The 19,264-nt window shown below is 43.5% G+C and overlaps 1 protein-coding gene across 3 annotated transcripts; it reads left to right on the plus strand.

Moving 5' to 3' along the window:
- Positions 1–813: 813 nt before the first annotated feature.
- Positions 814–18,950, plus strand: nup214 (nucleoporin 214). Of its 3 annotated transcripts, XM_056746949.1 has the most exons (37): positions 814–986; positions 2,251–2,446; positions 2,536–2,687; positions 2,777–2,975; positions 3,101–3,171; positions 3,247–3,310; positions 3,394–3,497; positions 3,589–3,695; positions 3,822–3,888; positions 3,966–4,092; positions 4,228–4,386; positions 4,474–4,891; positions 5,004–5,131; positions 5,387–5,484; positions 5,571–5,651; positions 5,736–5,885; positions 5,970–6,128; positions 6,215–6,318; positions 6,400–6,582; positions 6,728–6,813; positions 6,933–7,016; positions 7,118–7,384; positions 7,641–7,802; positions 8,109–8,211; positions 9,817–9,883; positions 9,969–10,047; positions 10,727–10,799; positions 11,479–11,528; positions 11,631–13,175; positions 14,881–14,951; positions 15,051–15,210; positions 15,280–15,423; positions 15,705–15,882; positions 16,768–17,080; positions 17,313–17,453; positions 18,610–18,643; positions 18,740–18,950. In XM_056746949.1, the coding sequence occupies exons 1-34, from the start codon at positions 942–944 to the stop codon at positions 16,931–16,933; spliced, it is 5,847 nt and encodes a 1,948-aa protein (XP_056602927.1). In that variant the 5' UTR covers positions 814–941; the 3' UTR covers positions 16,934–17,080; positions 17,313–17,453; positions 18,610–18,643; positions 18,740–18,950. The 3 variants fall into 3 exon arrangements, with proteins under 3 accessions (XP_056602927.1, XP_056602926.1, XP_056602928.1); XM_056746948.1 differs by lacking the exon at positions 17,313–17,453; XM_056746950.1 differs by lacking the exon at positions 17,313–17,453 and having other exon boundaries at positions 15,283–15,423.
- The last annotated feature ends 314 nt before the right edge of the window (positions 18,951–19,264 follow it).

The raw sequence follows: 19,264 nt of genomic DNA on the forward strand, positions 1-19,264 counted from the left end.
TTTATTTTTTAGCTTTCAAGTTATGTAAAAATCTCAACGTCGAAAAAATTTACCCATAAGAAAAATTTACCCATAAGACCGGTTTTGTTGTCTAGGGTCACATTTATGCATGTTTGGAACAACTTGAGGGCGACTAAATGATGACAGAATTTTCATTTTTGGATGAAATGTTCCTTTAATATGATTTAATGGTAAGAAATATGCAACATTCAACCAATATTAATTTACTGTATGACTCTATGTATGACTCTATGACAGATGCATAAATTAACAGCCCTGCATTATTTATGATGTTCATTAAAAACATTTTGTGCTTTCATTTACATTGAATTACAAAAGATGCATGTAAGAAAATAGAATAACTCATTGAAACTATGGAATAACATTAATGTAACTTGTGGGCAGTATTTGATGATGTAAAATCATCCAGTAATAATCAATATCAATTTATCATGTTCACATATATAGAATAAGCAGAAATGGTCTCTTTTTGTCATTCAATTTGTCATGTCGAGCAGCTGATATGAGTTTTAAACACTATGTAAGGAATTGACATCTTTATGACTTTCTACTGGCTGTTTTTTCTCCATTATTCAGTCCAAATCGTGAAGATTTTTTTATTACGAATATTATATATACATATACAGTTATTTTATTGTTCAAAGGTTTAAGTAAATACAATTAAAGATGCGTTTTTTGATTTGATGGTCTCGTCAAAAAATAATCTGTTATGACTGAAATGGTCCTGTAGAGGGCGCCGTCTCCATCTGAGTTCGACGTGTTTCCGTTTCATGACGTGCGTCATTTCCGGAAGAAGTTCAGCGCGGGTTATTGCTAGCGTGAGGAGAGTTTGATATTATGAAAATAAAGTCTTCAATTCCTCATTATTTTTGTGTAATTCAATCAAATTCATTCTCGAGTGAGAGTTGTGAAGATCTGTGATGATGACGGAAGACACGGACTCAGTTCCTGACAGGGAAATGAAGGTGACGCACGCACGAGCTAATATAAAAACATTAATATGATTGATATTTACCTTTCTGCGGTGTCTGTACATCACAGAATTGTACTGTTTGGTTGTATACTTGTGTGTTTGTTTGTGTTTACGTCACATGTGGGCTTTTAGTTTCAGTTTGGCATTAAATGTGCTCTTATAAAACGACACAAGTTGTTATCGAACTATGAATTCACTTCATGTGTAATAATCACTTAAGCTGAATATGAGGCGAATAATAACGCTGTTGACACGAGCCCACCGGACATTGAAACGTCACTGAATGACTGAACGACATTGTTACACGTTTTATTGCGCTAATACTTTTTTTTGTCCTCATGTTGTTCCAATTGCTTCCGTTGTTTACTTTGGATAAAAACGTCTGCTAAATGACTACATGTAAATGTAATTGATCTCGTAGAAACGTTATCTTTATTCATATACACACTTGATGATAAACCAGAGAGATGAAGCTGCGATAAAAGTCCCAGGCAAATAAAAAAATAACAATTCCAAATTTTTCTTGAAATATTGCTGCGTTTATAGTAAATGGCTTAACAACGTTGTGTCCTCATAATCTTCAGTTAAAACCTGAAAAGGCATCCTCCTAGTGACTATCCATCTTAAATGACGTACGTTAGACTGCATGGGCGGGGCATCTGTTAACTCCTCCCTTTCAACTGTCAGTCTGCTCCCAGTTCCATTGTTTAATCCAAAGGCTGTTGTCCGGTTCACTGGGACTTTAAACCCAATGAGTTTTCATTGTTATTCATACACAACACTGTATTCTCAAATATAATGACCGTTAAAATCATCATATATGGGTCTTATGGGTCCATTTTTGTTGACACAATCTGAGCTTTCTATTGATGTATGAGTTGTTAGGATATGACAATATCTGACTGAGATACAACCGTTTAAAACTCTGAAATCTGAGTGTGCGAAAAAATCTAAATATTGAGAAAAGTGCCTTTGAAGTTGTTAAGCATAGGCGCTGTTGCAGGCCATCCACTAACAAAAATGAAGTTTTGATATATTTAAGGTAGGAAATTTACTAAAAATCTTCATGGAACATGATCTCTACTTAATATCCTAATGATTTTTGGCATAAAAGAAAAATCAATAATTTTGACCCATACAATGTATTTTTGGCTTTTACTAATAATATCCACGTGCTACTTAAGACTGGTTCTGTCATCCAGGGTCACATATCTCCTGCGACATGTCTCTATCAACTCATGTTTTTTTCTGTTCAGGATTTTCAGTTTCGTCAGCTGAAGAAAATCCGTCTGTTTGCTCCACCTGGTGATTTACCCAAAGAACGCTCAAATCTTCTTGCGATCTCAAATAAATATGGTCTGACGTTCGCTGGCCAAGACGGAACGCTCAAAGTGTTCTTGACGAGAGACGTCATGGCCGTCGGGCATGTGGAGGCAAACCCTAATGAGATAGGTGAGAGATGATGATGTCACTGACTTCGTAATGACATTGTGATTCATCTTTTTCAGAGTTGTGATGTTTTTGATGTTGTGTTTCGTCAGTGGAGAACGTGAGCGCTGTCACAGTGAGCGTCCACATGTCCATGCATCATCTGGCTTTGAGCAGCGATGAGCTCACGCTGTCTGTGTGCGGCACGCAAGACGCCGCCAAGCTCACAGTATACTTCTACGACGTCCGCACCTTCTACAACAAGGTCGTGTAGTTCAGATAGCTGTCGAAGTATATATTCATCGCTTTGTTTGATTTGAGAATAAGAACGTGCTGATGTGTCTTCCTCCATAGTCCCAACAGGAAAAACGTCCTTTTGCGTCCTTCAGTCCAGCAGATGGATCAAAGGTTGTTCTCCAGGACCTGAAGTGGAGTCCGGTGGAGGCGTTCCGTCTGGCCCTGTGTCTGTCTGACGGCAGTATGATGGTGCTGGACGTCCAGGACTCCGTTAATGTGCTCGCTCGGCTGCCTGCGTCTACAGGGGTCACCTGCGGTCAGTCCCCTTATCACATTTAATAATGTTAGCGCGGGATCATTCTCGCACTGGCAGCTGTTGTTTGCATGATTGTTTACGAGACTTATCAAGTTAAAAAGTGCCTTCTCGTTCTCCGTGTGCAGTTTGCTGGAGTCCTAAAGGAAAGCAGGTGGCTGTTGGGAAACAGGACGCTACAGTAGTTCAGTTCACACCTGTAAGTCTGATTCTTGTCCACGTCTTTGCTCGTTTTGTGTTATGTTATGTTTTACACTGTGCGGTTGTTTGACAGACCTTACAGCCCAAGAAAGTGATCCCATGTCCCAGATTCTACAGTCAGGAAAATCCTGTCAAAGGTACCGCAGATCAGATTCGCTCTTCACAGTTTCAACACTGCACTGCTTTACTCATATATGAGTGTGTGTGTGTTGCTCTGCAGTCCTGGACGTGTTGTGGCTGAGCACATACAGCTTCGGTGTGGTCTACGCAGCAGCAGACGGCTCTCTAGAGACTCCGCCTGACCTGGTGATGGTGTCACTTCCTGTGAGTCCTTATTGCACATCAAGCACTACACAGACGATCTGTCATATTTCCACATAACACTGACCGTGCAACGCTTTTGTGTGTGTGTCAGAGCAAAACCGACCAGAGGGCCGAGCTCTATATGAACTTTAATGACCTGGTGTTTGGAATCTGCACTGTGAGACAACACCATTTTTATCTGTGCCACATCGAGGACTGGTAACCTATCCCCACTCTCTGTGTGTCTGTCTGTGTATCGATCGTGTTTATTTACCCATTCATCCAATGCAGATTATTTAATGATTCAACATTTCAGAAAACTTGTCTCTTGATTGATCTGTTTAGGGATCTCGTGTTGGCTGCATCAGCCGCTTCTGCTGAGGTCAGCGTCATCGCCAAACAACAAGACAAGGTAATCAACAGCCCCCCTCAAACAAACACACAAACAGTGAGTGTTGAGAAATGATGTGACGTGCATGTGATGTTCAGGTGAACTGGGAGCTGTGGATACTGGAGGACGCAAGCAGAGCCGAGCTGCCCGTAACAGATGACAATGAAGACACACTTCCTGTGGGCGTGGCTATAGATTACACTAGTCAGGAGGAGATACAGCTCTGTAAGACTCATGCAGTAAATCTAATTGTGTGATCACTATGTAATGAAGATCACAAACAAGTGCAATGTAAAAGCATCCAGGACTGGAACTGTTATGTTGTCAATTGATATGTGTTTTTCTGTCTGTTATATTCAGCTGATGAGAATAGAGTTCGTCCAGTCCCGACATTGATGATACTATCTACAGACGGAGTTCTGTGTCCATTCTCTTTCCTCAACCTCAACCCCGGGGTCAAACCTCTGACCAAGGCCACCAGCCCACTGCCTGTTGATTGCGAGAGAGCTCCTTCCACCAGTAAGACACAATTTACAACACAAATGAATTTACAATCATCAAGATTTGGAGTTTAAATTCTGTGTTTTTCTGATTCCATCGTTTCAGAGTCTCTCTCTGCACCTGCTGTGTTTGCCGCCATCTCGTCTTTCCCAGCATCCGCCATCTCAGCCCCGTCCCCAGCCTCCTTAACCTTCGCTCCCCCGCCTCCAGCCTATACATCTTCCGCACCTCCGCCCCCAATCACTACAGCCCCGCCCCCTGCATCGTCCTCCACAGGTTTCTCATTCTCTCTTCCTGCTCAAGGCTCTGTCGCCCCCTCCCACTTCTCCCTCAACTCCACCTCGTCCATCTTCTCCGCTCCCAAGCCCTCCTCAGAGGCTCCCTCAGGCTTCTCTTTCGGCTCCGCCTCTCTGAAGGAGGTCAGCAGCTCCACTCCACAGCGGACGGCATCTCCCATCATCAGCACCCCTAATATCCCAGCGGAGCCCGCCACACCAGCGGTCAGAATGAACCTCGCTGACAGGTGAGACGCATCACAGATCATCTTACGTGTCCGAGATTTGGTCTCGGTGTGTATGTTTTCATACGAGTTGAAAAAATGAGCGTTTTAATGTTGTGCGTTTGTGCAACTGCAGGTATTTGACAGTAGATACACCAGCATCATCCATCCAGCAGTTTCCTCTGACGTCCACCCCTAAACCACCAGCATCAGATCCCATCAGTCAGCCGCCCTCAGTGCTGAACTTCAGCAGAGCTCCTCCAGGTCCTCACATTGAGATTTTACATTTACGCATTTGATAGACGCTTTATCCAAAGCGACTTACATTCCATGATACTATACATTTGTTTCTGAGGACGTGCGAACCCTTGACCTTGCCGTTGATTGCGCCATGCTATAAACATTAAGCCACAGGAAAGCTGCCGCTGCCTGAAAGAGTCTCTTACCTCATGAGACTTATTCATTCACCTCATCACAGACTGTGGAGATTCACGTGTGTTTGTTGTTGTGTGTTTGCAGCCATGTCACGCCCCGCTCAAAGCTTTGCACCTCCTCTCGCTGTGCAGAAAACTGCTCTGGTTGCCCCTCCTGCGTCCAGCTCTGCACCGTCTGCGCAGGTGCAATATACACACATTACACGCGTCATGTGAGCATTAGGTTTTCTCATTTCACATGTCTGATCTCAGATTTGTGGGTCTGGCAGGGCGTTCCTGTGAAAACCCCTGAGAAACGTCTACAGCAGAAGAAAGTTGTGGACCCCGTCATGATCGGAATCCACGAGGAGGTACAGTAGCTTTCCTATGGCTGCATGCTATGAGCTGGTCGGAATGATGTTGTGTGATGTGTCTGACCGCTGTCGCCTGCGCAGATCGAACACTTTCAAAAGGAGCTGGACGAGCTGAGGACTAGCTGTAGGAACTTCAACTTCATAGTGGGCAGCACAGACGAGATGAGAGAGCTCCGGAAAGAATCAGAGAACTTGCACATCTTCGCTGGGGAAATCAAAGACACCACCGAGGTGCGTTTACACACATCACTCCGATCTGGGTATTATAGAAATGAATTTGGTGGTTGTGTCTTAACGAATGTGTTGAACGGGCAGTCTGTGCATGGAGACATCAGAATGCTGAAGACCAGCCTGCTGGAGGGGTTTGCTGGTGCAGAAGAAGCCATATCCCAGAGCGCACTCAACCGGGATAAAGACTACCTGCAGCTGCTTTACAAGAAACCGCTGGACCCTCGACGAGAAGAACAGCTCAAGGTTTGAACCAAACAATTCCTCGTAATTCCTTTGGATAGAAAAGTGTGTTGTTTGAGATGTCAATGTATTTGTTGTCGTGCTCGCAGGAGATCCGCCGCATGTATCAGTATGTGAAGTTTGCCATGGAGGACGTGAACGATGTTCTGGACCTGGAGTGGGAGAAACACTTGGAGAAGAGAAAGAAGCAGAGGTGACCAGCTGTGAGCGATTCTCTGTTTCCATTCTCTCCTTTCTGTCTCACGCTGAACGTCGCCGCGTGTTTGTCCTGCAGGCACATGGTGGTCCCAGAAAGAGAATCTCTGTTTACTGCTCTGGCCAATCATCTTGACATCATCAACCAGCAGAAACATCGCCTGGAGAAGCTGCTCAATGACCTGCACAAACTGAGACTCTACAAAGGCACGTCAGCGAGGAGTTTCCCCAGCCGGACCCCCTCAACACCTTCACAAGAGAGGTGAGACCTCCAGGAAGTTCCTCCTCAGATAGCCGTCTCATGTTTTTGATGATGTCTTTAATGATGTGCTGCCAATCTGATGTAAGGGTGCAGTTCTTCAGAGCTGAGTTTTCTCATGAATAGAGTTGTTCATTTTGCTTTGTAGTTTGGACAGTGAGCTGGAGAGTTTGAAAGACGCTCTTCTGAAAGCCAGTCTGGATGCGTCACCCAGAGCTCCTGTCAAATCGCCATGTAAGATCATTCAGCGTCTGATCTTTTTAGACTCACCTCACATGGAAACACTCTTCACGTCATTGTTCAGTGTTAAAAAAAACTCTGTTCAAATGAATTTCTGTGTGATGTTTGCGCAGCTAAAATGACTCCAGCCAAGCAGACGCAGCTGAGGAACTTTCTGTCTAAGAGGCAGACGCCGCCGGTGCGATCAACAGCTCCTGGTACATCATTTCATCTGTGTGTTCTTCAATCATTCATGTTTCTCATATGTGACGGCACATGAAGAGTTCTCTCTCTCTCTCTCTCTCTCTCGCTGTCAAAGCGAATCTGTCTCGCTCAGCGTTCCTGTTCCCTCAGTATTCTGAGGATGAGGTGAGCTCCACCTCCTCTCTCTCTCAGCCTCTCGAGTCGGAGGACATATTGGCTATGGCAGAAGAAGAGGAGGAACCTGGACCCATCCCCATCGTGATGCCCTCTGTCCTGCGGCACTCAGCGGTGGTCCGCACGCCCTCCATACAGCCCGGCTTCAGTATGCAGTCTGATCCGTTCAGTAGAGTCGCGACCGGCCTCGTTCCCATCCTTAGTAGTGGTGAGCCTCTCATATGCAAATTCAAATTGACTTTATAACTTATTATATTCGTGTCAACAAAGTGAGTTTTTTCAACTAGAAAGTGAGACAACAAAACTTTAGATGCAAACACACAGAAGACTCTGGACCATGTATAACATTATTTGAGGCTTGAAGATGTTTGTGTTGTGTGAGACAGGAAGTGCTCTGAACCTGTGTTTTACATGAATGGGTGGTGTTATCATAACGATTTGTATTTTTGACATATTTGTTGAAGCACATAAGATAATCATGGACAGCGCAGACAGCACATCATTAGCTACCAAAACAGTGAAGCACGGAGCCCCGCCCACCGAGAGGACCACACCCACCACTATCCCCGCCACTCAGGCCGCAGCAATAGCTGCTCTTAACAGACACATAACCAGCCAGAAACCAGGTACTAACACACACAAATCATGTGAAGAGTGCAGTTTATTAGGTGAACTCAAGGTGGCGACAGAGACTTCATCAAACACACAGCATGACTGTTTATTCTGCTTTTTATGTTTTTGTGTAGTTATTTGCAGGTATTCCTCTCACTAGATGTTTGCCATGTTTACACTTGATTTATCAGCAACCTGAAAATGAATAATAAAGTAAAATCTTGTGTTAGCCAGCGGTGAAGTCCTGCCGTTCCAGGGTTTCATCTGTTGTGTGAAGCAAATGCAGTTTAGCTGTGTGGTGTGTTTTTGTTGTGCATCAGGAGCTCCTCTGACCGAGTCCACTCTCAAGGTCGTTCCTCAGGTGGTCAACGTACAGGAGCTGAGAGATGAAGGACCACCGGCGCCTGTGTCCACTGTCATCAGGTATGTACACTCAATGCATTAAATGTGTGTCTGTGTGTTACTCAATGTTGTGTTGTGAGTGTGACATCTCATCTGTCTGTAAATGAACAAGATGATCCCAGACACATTCATTATTAACAGTCGAGGTGCCCGGCCGAAGGCACAAAAACGCGTGTGTCATGTACTGCGGCCGTGTTCAGAATTGTGCTATATTATGATCCTGTTTGTACAACGTTTGCAGTGAATGTTCTGTGTGCCTGGATGACCTGCTACAAAGTGTGCAGCATTCAGTAACTTTACTCGATAATCCAGTTTATAGAGAGTATAAAACCTGTAACCAGAAACAAAACCTGGTGCGGATGGTTTAGCATTTTGGCGCGTTCACAGTGTGGCCTTTTCAGATATTGTGTTGATTTAAAATCAATTAGTCCGTAATTTTATGTTATTATAGTTTCATTTGTGTATTATAGAAAGACAGTAGTTGGTAGTCTGTGTGTTGATCTCTGGAGTGCGCAGAGAGACGCAGGCGCAGGACGTCTCGTGAGATTGGGTTGGTTGTGTTGAGCTGTGTGCCGGTCAGGTGACCGTTCAAATGAGGTCACAGTGAATCAGGGACTCCAGATGTTTATCTCTCCTCTTCCTCTGCTCCAGTTACTCTTCATCATCACGTGACGTTCCTCTGGCCTTTAAACAGATCGTTCTGTGATGCTGGAGTGCTGCAGGGCACTTTCCACATGAGCAGCTGTCACTCACTGTCTACACACACACACACACACAAACAGCTAGTGTTCAGAGAGTCAGACTGTATGTTGTAACCGTATGCGAGTCGTGATCTTAGTAACATCAAATTAGTCGGCAGCTATCGATGCACAAATACATCACACACAACATGAGGTTGTACTGAATCATGACTGTGTGTAGCTCGTGCATTCATTTTACATCTAGGATGCACCGACATGTCGATTTTGGCCGATGACCGATTCCTAAACATTGTAAACCAATATGCCGATATACAATATCTAAATGTGACCATTAGTTCTGTTTTTTATCTGAGAATCATGCACCAAGTCTGCTTTACAGTAGTTACGATTTTAAAACAGAGTTAAAATGTTGTTAATAGCCATAACAGATCTCAGGACAGAAAGCATTAAGACAGTCTGATTCAAGCAATATGCTTTTGTTCCTATAATTTGCATCATAATTATCTACACACTGCATGTACATCAACAATGTTTTGCTAATAGCAGTGAAAGATCACGACAGAAACATAGCACTGTAATGGATTTCATCTGTGATTAGCTGAAGAATTTAAGCAGAGGAAATGATTTATCAACCTAAACTTTGTTATCGGCCAATAACATAAAAAAAGAGCATTAATCGGCTGATACAGATATGGCGGATAATCTATCGTGCATCCCTATTTACAACTCTGCTGTGTTTTTGTGTAATCATGTGTTTATTATTTCCCATATAAAACTTTCATTTGTCATCATTATACGCATGTTTCTGTATTGATGCTGGATTCTTACTCTTTTTGTGTGTGTGTTGTTTTGTGTTTGGTGGTCTGCTTGTGTATGGTTTTGTTTGTTTTTCTGTGTGTGTGTGTGTGTGTGTGTGTGTCCACAGCTCGTCGGTTCCCGCTCCAGCAGCTCAGGTGGTCCAGCAGGTTTTGGCTACAGTGGAGGCCAGTAAAGTGAGTTGCACATGAGAAGTTAACATCTGTACTGTACAGTATCAGTGTGTTGTTGTTGTTCATGTGTTTGTGTTTTCACCTGCAGAATTCCTTTCAAGGAGGATTAAAGGTCTCTGCTCCTCTGGCAGGAGCGGCTCAAAGCACACCAGTGGGTTTTTTGTTCGGTGAGTGTTTCTCTGATGTCTCAGCTCTCACACAACTTCTGAGATTCATTTTATTGAAAAAGATCATCACGTTGTGCTGTTCAGACAGTCTACCCTGCATTGCTCCAAATCGTTCTCGTTCCTTAATCGCTCCAGTCTCTGCCGATCCGGGCCAGCCGATACATAAATGGATTTATTTTCCACCGCAGGGCTGATAACGGAACCTTTAGAATGTAAACACATCACGCACTGCCTTGATACACAAGAGACTGAGCTATAACGGCTCCGAACGCCCCAGCGGGGTTACACAACCGAGCTGAACCAGGATCATGTGGAAGCATTACTGTAAGGGTTGCAGACCGTGATTAGAACGGTACTGTGTGATGCTGGAAGAACGCTCTCTGATTGGTCATCTGGTCCTGTCTTTGTGATTGGTTAACCAGTTAGATTGTGTATTTGTAGTTTCCCTCATATAACATAAATAAAAGAGGTTTTATAGACCTCAAGGCATTCAATGTACAGTAGTGGAATATGATGGAAAGGAACATTTTGACAAAAGTTTCTGCACAGATTGTTTACATCCACAATAAGAGTGACTTTGTTGGCTGTACAGAGGGACATATGAATGTTTTTTTCTACAGGAACATTAAGGGATGTTTCACCATAGTAACTCTATTATATGAAATAATGTGTGTTACAGCTGCAGCAGTAGACGCAGGTGTAACTTCATCATCAAACTCAAAGGTTCCTTCAGGCTTCTCTTTCACAGCAGGGTAAGTTTATCCACATTTCTATAAAAGTGAACTTGCAGTCTGTGTTTGGTTATAATATAACAATTTATTGTTGACATTTTTTATTAATTGAACTACATTTTAACTACCCTCTTTGCAGAGGGATATTTCCTCGAAAAATGAAAATCAAGTCATCGTTTACTCACCCTCAGGTTGCGCCAGACCTGTATAAACAAAGGAAGATATTTGAAAGAATGTCAGTAATCAGACAGATCGCATTCTCTATTGACTCCACAGTATGGCAGTAAATAGGGGATAAGATCTGTTTGGTTACTGGCATTCTTCCAAATATCTTCCTTTGTGTTTAGCAGAACAAATACATTTATACAGGTTTCTAACAACCTCAGGGAGGGAATAATGACAGAATTTTTATATTTTTATGTGAACTGTCACTTTAAGTTTGGGACCACATAACTTTTATGTTGTCACCGCTGAAGCCGTCTATAAACACCAGCAACATGGCTGATCATTATAAGTATTAGTAACCTATAACATATGTCTGTTTTTTATTTATAAACACTTACTGAAAGTTCAATTTTGACATAGAACAAATTCTTTTTTGACCAAATTCATCCATGTATTTTTATATATTGATTTTCTATCGCCCTGCCTTGTAATGTGTTATCACTAATGAAGACACTAAAGTGACGTTTTTTAACAGACCTGGGTTCAATTTCACAAGTACCTCTCAGTCACAGGACAACACTCAAGGTATATATGTGTCTGGTCTTGTTTACAGAAAGTTTTTTGATTAACTTGTTGTATATTATTAACATGACCTCGTTTCTGTTTCCTGCTATATTTGGACTGTAGCTAAGAGTTCTGCTCTTCCAGGCAAGTTCTCTTTTGCCAGCAGTACGGCAGCTAAGAAGGCATTTGCCTCATCGGGATCTGAAGAGTCCTTTTCCTTCGCTCCCAAACTCATGTCTCCTGCACAGAACGTGAGCTCCTCCACTCCTCCTCCTGCTTTAGCCGAGACCGCAAAACTCCCACCGGCTCCCAAAGCTCAGGGTGGAGCCGGAGAGACCCTCGGCTGTTTCTCTGGTTTACGAGTAGGCCAAACTGACGAGGCCTCCAAAGCCATGAGTTTCGCTTTTGGATCATCCAGTAACGGATCTACAGGATTCACGTTTGGCCCTCCTCAGATCAAGCCCGTGGAAAGTGGCGCTTCATCCGATTCAGTAGTTCCTAAAGCCGAGGGTCCCAAGACGACTACACCACAAGCATTTGGACTGTCATCTACGTTCACCTTTAAACCACAGGAGGGAACGCTTCTGTCGACAACGCCAGCTTTCACAATTCCATCAACAACATCTTTTCCCCCAGCCGCCACCTCGTTCAACAGTCTCTTGCAGGCACCTCTTCCCGAGTCTGTGACAAAGTCCCCGCAAACCGAGGCGTCTTCATCAACTGAGCTAGCTGTCTCTGAAGTACAGGAACCGCAAACAGAACCCAGTCATGAACCCACAACCCCACCCACCCAATCTACTCCTGAAGGACCTGCTTCCTCCCAACCCGCTAGTGTCGATACCACTGTTCCGTCTACAGACACGCCCTCAGTGCCTTCCGCCCTCACCCCAGAGGTCACACCACCCCCAGCTACAGTTACCCAACCAGCCGAGGTGACACCCGTCACCAAACCCCCCGCAGAACCCGTCTCTGCTCCTGCCTCTGAGGTCACTACCGTTCCCGAACCCACCCCTGCGTCCCAAGAGGCCCCAGCAGCATCAGTCGCCACACCTTCAGTTCCACCATCAGACAAGCCAGGATCTATTTTTGCCCCACCGTTGGGCGGCACAGACGGTCCAATGTTAGGAGCCGTCAATCTCACCCCAGTCGTGAGTACGGCAGCACCATCCACCCAGTCAAACCCGCCGGTGACCAGCACAGCGAGCACAGCTCCCATCGCAGCGTTCGGTCAGCCTCCGGGTGCTGCATTTGGATCTCCAGGTTTTGGCACTTCTGCCGCCTCTGGCTTCAGCAAACCGGCGTTTGGACAGAGTACCGGTGCTGGTTTTGGCCAGCCTGCAGCCCCAGGCTCTAGTAGCGGCTTTACGTTTGGGCAGCCGGCGTTTGGCGGTGCTGTGTCTGGATTTGGTCAGCCGGCGGCACCTGCAGCTGTTACCACAACCTCCAGCGATGGAGGAGGACTATTTGGAGCCTCGACAGGCAGCGGTGCCAGTTCATTCTCGTTCGCCGCCCCCACCAGTTCAGCCAGCAGTACAGGTGCAGGACATTTCGGTCAGAGCAGCGCGCCGGTCTTCGGACAGCCCAGCTCAGGCTTTGGGCAGGGCTCTTTATTTGGCAATAACACAACTACATCGTCCTCTACTGGATTCGGCTTTGGACAACAGTCAGGTGAGTTTTCAGGAACTAGTCTATCAATTTTGCTCATTTCACACAGGCGTGTTTAATATGACAGAATAGAGCCAGATGATGAAATGATAAAACGATGTATATAGAAACCTCACGTCATGACCCAAGAGACATGGGGTTAGTTCTTAAAGGGACAACCTTGAAACTTTTCATAAATACTGTTATGTCATTGAATATGACTTGAGAGGGAATAAATGATGACTGATCATTTGAGTGTCTGTTTCTATGGAGTGTATCGGACACTTCATTGTTAACACCTATAAAATGTGCATTTTAATTGTGAAACGTGATCAAAGAGTGATGGTGTAGTCTACAGTGTCACGTGTAGCTGTCAGCAGGTGCTGGCGTGTTGTGATTAAATGAAGCTCTTTAGGGTGTGTCTGGATAACTCTCATTCCTGAATTTTTAGAACTCTTTAGAATCCGGACGACATCGTAAACAGCTGAGCTGTAGATCATTCCAGTGTTCCTGTTGACCTCTGACCTTCAGTAGCACTGTAGGATAACTATTCAAACCTGATGTGATTATTTGAGGATCAAAAAGCTGTATTGCTAAACCTAAAAAATAAACGTTCTGTTATTAAGAACATAAAAGACAGCGTTAATTATTGTGGCAGTTTGATGATATTTGACAACAACATGCATAAAGTTAAATCTGCCAATTAAACTTAAACAAAAATGGCAATAGAGAGGCTAATGTTACGAATTTTAACTTTAAACACAGAAGAATATGCTTTGTGAAATGGATGGTGAGGTTGACCTCAGTCCACATGAGTCTGTGATGGATTATTATTGACGTGTGTGATAGACTGCTCACGGCTCAGTGTGATGTGTATTAAACGCAAAACTGTATTATTTTTGTTATTTTGGCTAAAATGGTCAAAACAAACCAACTGTTGTTTGATTGATGTTAATTGGAATCCACAATTAATTGATTTTTGAAAAGAAATAACAACAGAGTTATCTCATTTTGGACCCAAACTCTTCATATATTTTTATATTACTTAATATTTTTAGTTAACAAATTTTACTATCTAGAATTATTCATTCATTTGCATACAAGGATTAGCAAAAAAGAAAAATACTTTGAGTTATAAATACAGTTATGATATCCTTACAGTTGTTTTACATTTTAAAAGGAAGAATGTTAATAAAATATTCAAATAAATTTCTTGGGTGACACAATAATGTTAGAAATCACAGATTTTACCGTTTTACATTTATTTCTAATCTGGGTCAAAGTGAACATTAATGTTTTACAACAATTGAAATACTACCTGCACATAGTAAATAACATTTGATGTGTTTATCAGTATATAGCATAGTTGGTGTTCCAGATTAAAATACTACGTGCTAAAAATTTGACATGTGTGAAAAAAAGGTTTTAAAAGAAATATTTACGATTTTTTTTGAAATTTCGTTTAATGAGCATTGTTAAAAACATCTCCTAATTTCACTTGGAAGGTTTTTATGTTTAGAAAATTTTGGTGAATCAGGCTCCAGGTTTCATTTCAACTCAATTCTATGGCTGAGGTCTCAATGATCTAACAGCTGTGTAGCGACAGACCAAAAACCAAATGTTCTTCATGTGGTTAATCTGTGAAATATAATGCAGATGCTCTTATACTAGAGAATAAGATCAGTTATTAGATTAGTTTGTAATCTCTCTCTCTCTCTCTGTGTCACAGTGTTTGGCAGCAGTACGTCCTCTTTATCTGTGTTTGGTCAGCAGACCAGCGGCACTAGCGTCTTTGGTCAGGTATGATCCACAGCAGAAACATTTCAAGCTTAACGTGTCTTTTAATGCATTCATGGGAGAGAGCGTGCAACATGCTTTTTTGTCTTGTGAATGTGTCAGGCTCAGTCCGGCGGAGGTCTGTTCAGTTCTTCTGCAGGAAACGCGTCATCTGGATCCGGGTTCTTCAGCGGTCTTGGAGGCAAACCCAGCGAAGACGCCGCCAACAAGAACCCGTTTGGGTCAACGGGCACAGGAGGCTTCGGTCAGAACGTCGCTGCAGGTGTGTGGATGAGTATGAATGTGTACGGTCTCGGTGAACGCGTGTCTGATGGTCAGAATTCATGTCCAGCAGGTTCCAGCAGTCTGTTTGGGAACAGTGCAGCTAAAGGCTTAAGTTCGTTCGGCGAGCAGAAGACCAGCGGTTCATTCAGTACCGGAGCGGGAACTGTGGCGGCGCAGGGCTTCGGGTCATTCTCAACACCCACCAAACCAGGTAAAACACACCAGCCTATCAAACCCCTCATATCTGCTCATACAGCACATTGTGTGTTTGACAAATCAAATGCAGACATGATCACAAGCGTTGTATGTTCTGTGTCGTCATATCTGGTGCTGTGGAACACTGGCCGCTCATCCTGAACGTGTCATCCGGTTACAGGAGCTCGATCAATAATTCACACCTTTAGTCGGCTGTAATTTCAGAGCGTGCTCATAGAGCACCCACCGGCTCTTTACTGTGAGACACGCGTGTGTGACTTCTCCTTTGTTTCTTAGGAGGTTTCAGCAACCCCCCCTCGTTCGGCAGTCCTCCTTCCTTCGGTGGCTCTCCAGCGTTCGGAGCTCAGTCCAATTTTGGGCCCGCCCCTTCCTTCAGCAGTCCGCTGGGTGGCTCCTCCTCCACAGGGAAGGTGTTCGGAGAGGGCACTGCGGCCGCCAATGTGGGCGGATTCGGGTGAGGTCCTTTAAACTACATCCTTGATTTTCACTACAACATTCCGTCAGATGAGTGTTTTTATAAATCGCTTTGTGCCATATGAAGCTTGGTAGAAAAATGAAATCCACTTCACTTGCATCCATGAATGATTTTATTCGATGTAGTTTTTTTTTTGTTGCCGTAAGCCGCTTTTGTTCACTTTATTGTGTAGAAGGAATATTTCAGCGTATTCCCATGGAGTCCCAAATCCTGTAATCCATCCCTGATTTCATCAGACGTGAAATGTGTTTAGAATCAGAGGAACACATCACGTGTGTTGGCAGATGTTTGTGACATTCAATGAAATGTTGGATTATGTTTATGATCGTGTCACAGGAGAGCGTTTGATGTCGAGACGGAGGCTTTTAGATTATGGAGAGATAATCTGAGGTTCACGTGTGTTTGTGGATGTGTGTTGAAGTGTGATGCGTATGAACACAGTCATGAGTGATGTAGAAGATTCATGTTAGTAAAAATGAGATGAACACTGAAACTGAAGTTTGTATTCAGTGTGTGTGCGTGTACGTGTGTCTGCACAATGTGTGTGTGTGAGAGGCGTCAGGTCACTCAAATATTGTCTGTCATATTGAGGTCATAGGTCAGGTTTATTTCTGTCGGCTCTCTGTTTGATTCTCTTGCCTGTCCGCGAGCTGCTCCTCTTGTCTGCTGTAATCTAATCCTGCTGCGGCGCTCACTAATGCTGTGTGTATGGTGTGTTGTGTGTGTGTGTGTATGCACCTGTGCTCGACTGCATAGCTCACCAAAATAAACGCTCTGGCATTCAGACACAGTGGACGTCTCTTTTAGTTGATTGTATTAATAGAATCATTGATGACATTCATGCCCATATTTTCTGTTTTGCAGGTTTGCCTCACCTTCCAACGCACCCACGTTCGGCAGTATAGCCAATCAGAATACAGCGCCTCCACCATCGTTTGGGAGCATAGCCAACCAGAATACAGCACCATCGGCTTCATTCGGGAGCATATCCAATCAGAATACAGCACCGCCACCATCGTTTGGAGCATAGCCAATCAGAATACAGCACCGCCGCCGCCGTTTGGGAGCATAGCCAATCAGAATACAGCACCGCCGCCGTCATTCGGGAGCATGGCACAGCAGCCATCAGGGTTTCCAGCTCCGAACACAGGATTCCCCGCCTTCGGCTCCCCTGGAGGTGAGATTACGGAGTCTGTGTCTTTCACACCCAACACTTTTCTCCCGCAGCTTTCTCTTGCAGCTTTCTCTCTTGGAACGCAGCTTCCAAATGTAGCACTTAGAGGGTGAAGATTTAAAAGCGCTGGGCTGCTTTTATTCTCCTTCCTAATGCTATTGGCGGCGGTGGCAGTTTTAACACGGTTTATCATTCTGCTACTCACTGGAGCTTTTGATCTTTTTCACATAAATAGGAGTGACAGGATATACGCTACAGACATGCATCTGCGGCTGGTCGAAGATAACATCATACCATGGTCTTAGAACCCATCAGGGCAAGATGAAGTGCCTGAAGTTTTAACTGGTTCCGGTACAGTACCCGGAATTCGGTGCCGGTACCTAACAGTACCATTTTTGATACTTTGCTCTCTGTGTAATACAAATATTTATTTCAGTGAAAAAGTCCAAATCTTTCCATTTCAACATTTAGTTGAAATTTTACACACTGGACAAAAGAAATAACTGCAGCGTTATCATTAGTACCATCTTGTTCTTTTTCCTCATCACACACATAATCACTGATTTATACAGTGAGATCATTTACCTAAACCGTGAGGACTTCATAGTCATGAACTAATAGAGTTATGGAAATAATTACATTCATTTTGTAAAATGTCTCATGATAGGCTGTTCACAGCTTTAAACTGAACCTTGATGGCCTGACAAACCTCTTTCCATGCTTTGTTTTTATCGAGTTTTTCGGCTGCTCTGATGAAGCTGTCACTAATAACTGTGTTTTGGGATTTAACACAAAGTGCCGCTCAGTGCAGTGTGTGGGGAATAATGCACGCTCTCTCTCTTTCTCTAACATACCTACTCTCACCCAGCACTCGCGTTCTCGGGTACCGATTGATTGAATGTGAACCGGTACTCGGTTGTACCAACGTAATGCGCTCGGTGCCCTTAAAAGTACCGCGTTCAGAGATTGACAGACTTGTGAAAGAAAGAAGGAGCCTGAGAAGAAAGTGGAGGAAGGCCACTGAAGTGGAAAGGAAATGTTTTGAGGTACGACAGGGGGATTTCAAACATCACCTTGCAACGCTGTGAAGAGCAGAAAGCTTGAGAAAGAAGGAGCGAAACAGGGCTGCCTTCTGTAGTTTGTCAGTAGTCTCTTAAACAAGCAAGAAGACCGGCACTCTTAAAGCATCAACAGCGGATCTTGAAGAACATCAGAGGAAAACTTATTCTGACAATCATAGGCTCCATTCCAAAACGGGATTATAACAGTTTGTCCCATTATGCAAATACAGATTGAGTTCACATTAAGCAGATACTCTTATTTTTTATAAAGCTCTACATTTGTTTTCCTGGTGATGAAATTAATGATCTATGAGTTGTCAGCGTCACACTACTTTATCAGCATGTATTTCTTCTGCTGAGTGATCTCACATCTGACAGCTCATCCAATCAGAATTCAGCATCTTTAGTGTTTGTATACTTAATAATCAACAGTGATTTAACTCGGTTTTCTCTCTGTGAATTGTGTTGTAGGTTTTGGAGGTTTTGGAAACACAAACAACAACCAGTAGGTGTCACAAATACTTTATTTATTTCAAGTGGATTATAGTGTGTGTGTCAGAGTGTGTTTGGTACACTGACGCATGTGTTGTTTCTTTTGCAGGTCATCACCGTCTCAAACGTTCAGTAGTTGGAGAAGCTAATTATGTTTCTCGTTGGCATTTTATGGAGTGACATTGAAGATCGATAGATTTTATTTTTTTGTTTAATTGAAATATTCAGAGCTTTGACATATTTATGTTTTCTGACAAACTCTGTTAAGTTCTGTTTTAAGCTGCACAATTAAAAATAAACACAAACGCTGTTGACCATCATCTCTGTGTGTTCGTGTTCATGTTTTCCTGACTGTTTATCTCTCTCTGTTTTTTGTTGTGAATGGATGAAATGATATTATATTTGTAAACACACTGGTCTCAAACTTAGATGTCTCTATGTGTGCAAGAATCATATTCAGTTAAAGACTACTGAAGTGATATATGTGAGACAAGGCAAATGCTTCAATTCCCAAACAGGATCTGATGGCTTTAGTATCTGTGAGGTGACATCAGACAGACGCTTGTTTCCCGTCACGATCACTCGAGCTGTTATCAGACTTCACAGGAATGTTCACGTATCTCAACATGCTCAC

This window comes from Triplophysa dalaica, chromosome 4 (assembly GCF_015846415.1).
Source record: "Triplophysa dalaica isolate WHDGS20190420 chromosome 4, ASM1584641v1, whole genome shotgun sequence".
Taxonomy (NCBI): domain Eukaryota; kingdom Metazoa; phylum Chordata; class Actinopteri; order Cypriniformes; family Nemacheilidae; genus Triplophysa; species Triplophysa dalaica.

Coding starts and splice junctions, on each gene's coding strand:
- nup214 (XM_056746949.1), top strand. CDS start 942: ATGATGACGGAAGACACGGACTCAGTTCCTGACAGGGAAATGAAG. Junction 3,498..3,588: donor TGGTGATGGTGTCACTTCCT/GTGAGTCCTTAT, acceptor TGTGTGTGTCAG/AGCAAAACCGACCAGAGGGC. Junction 4,387..4,473: donor CGAGAGAGCTCCTTCCACCA/GTAAGACACAAT, acceptor CCATCGTTTCAG/AGTCTCTCTCTGCACCTGCT.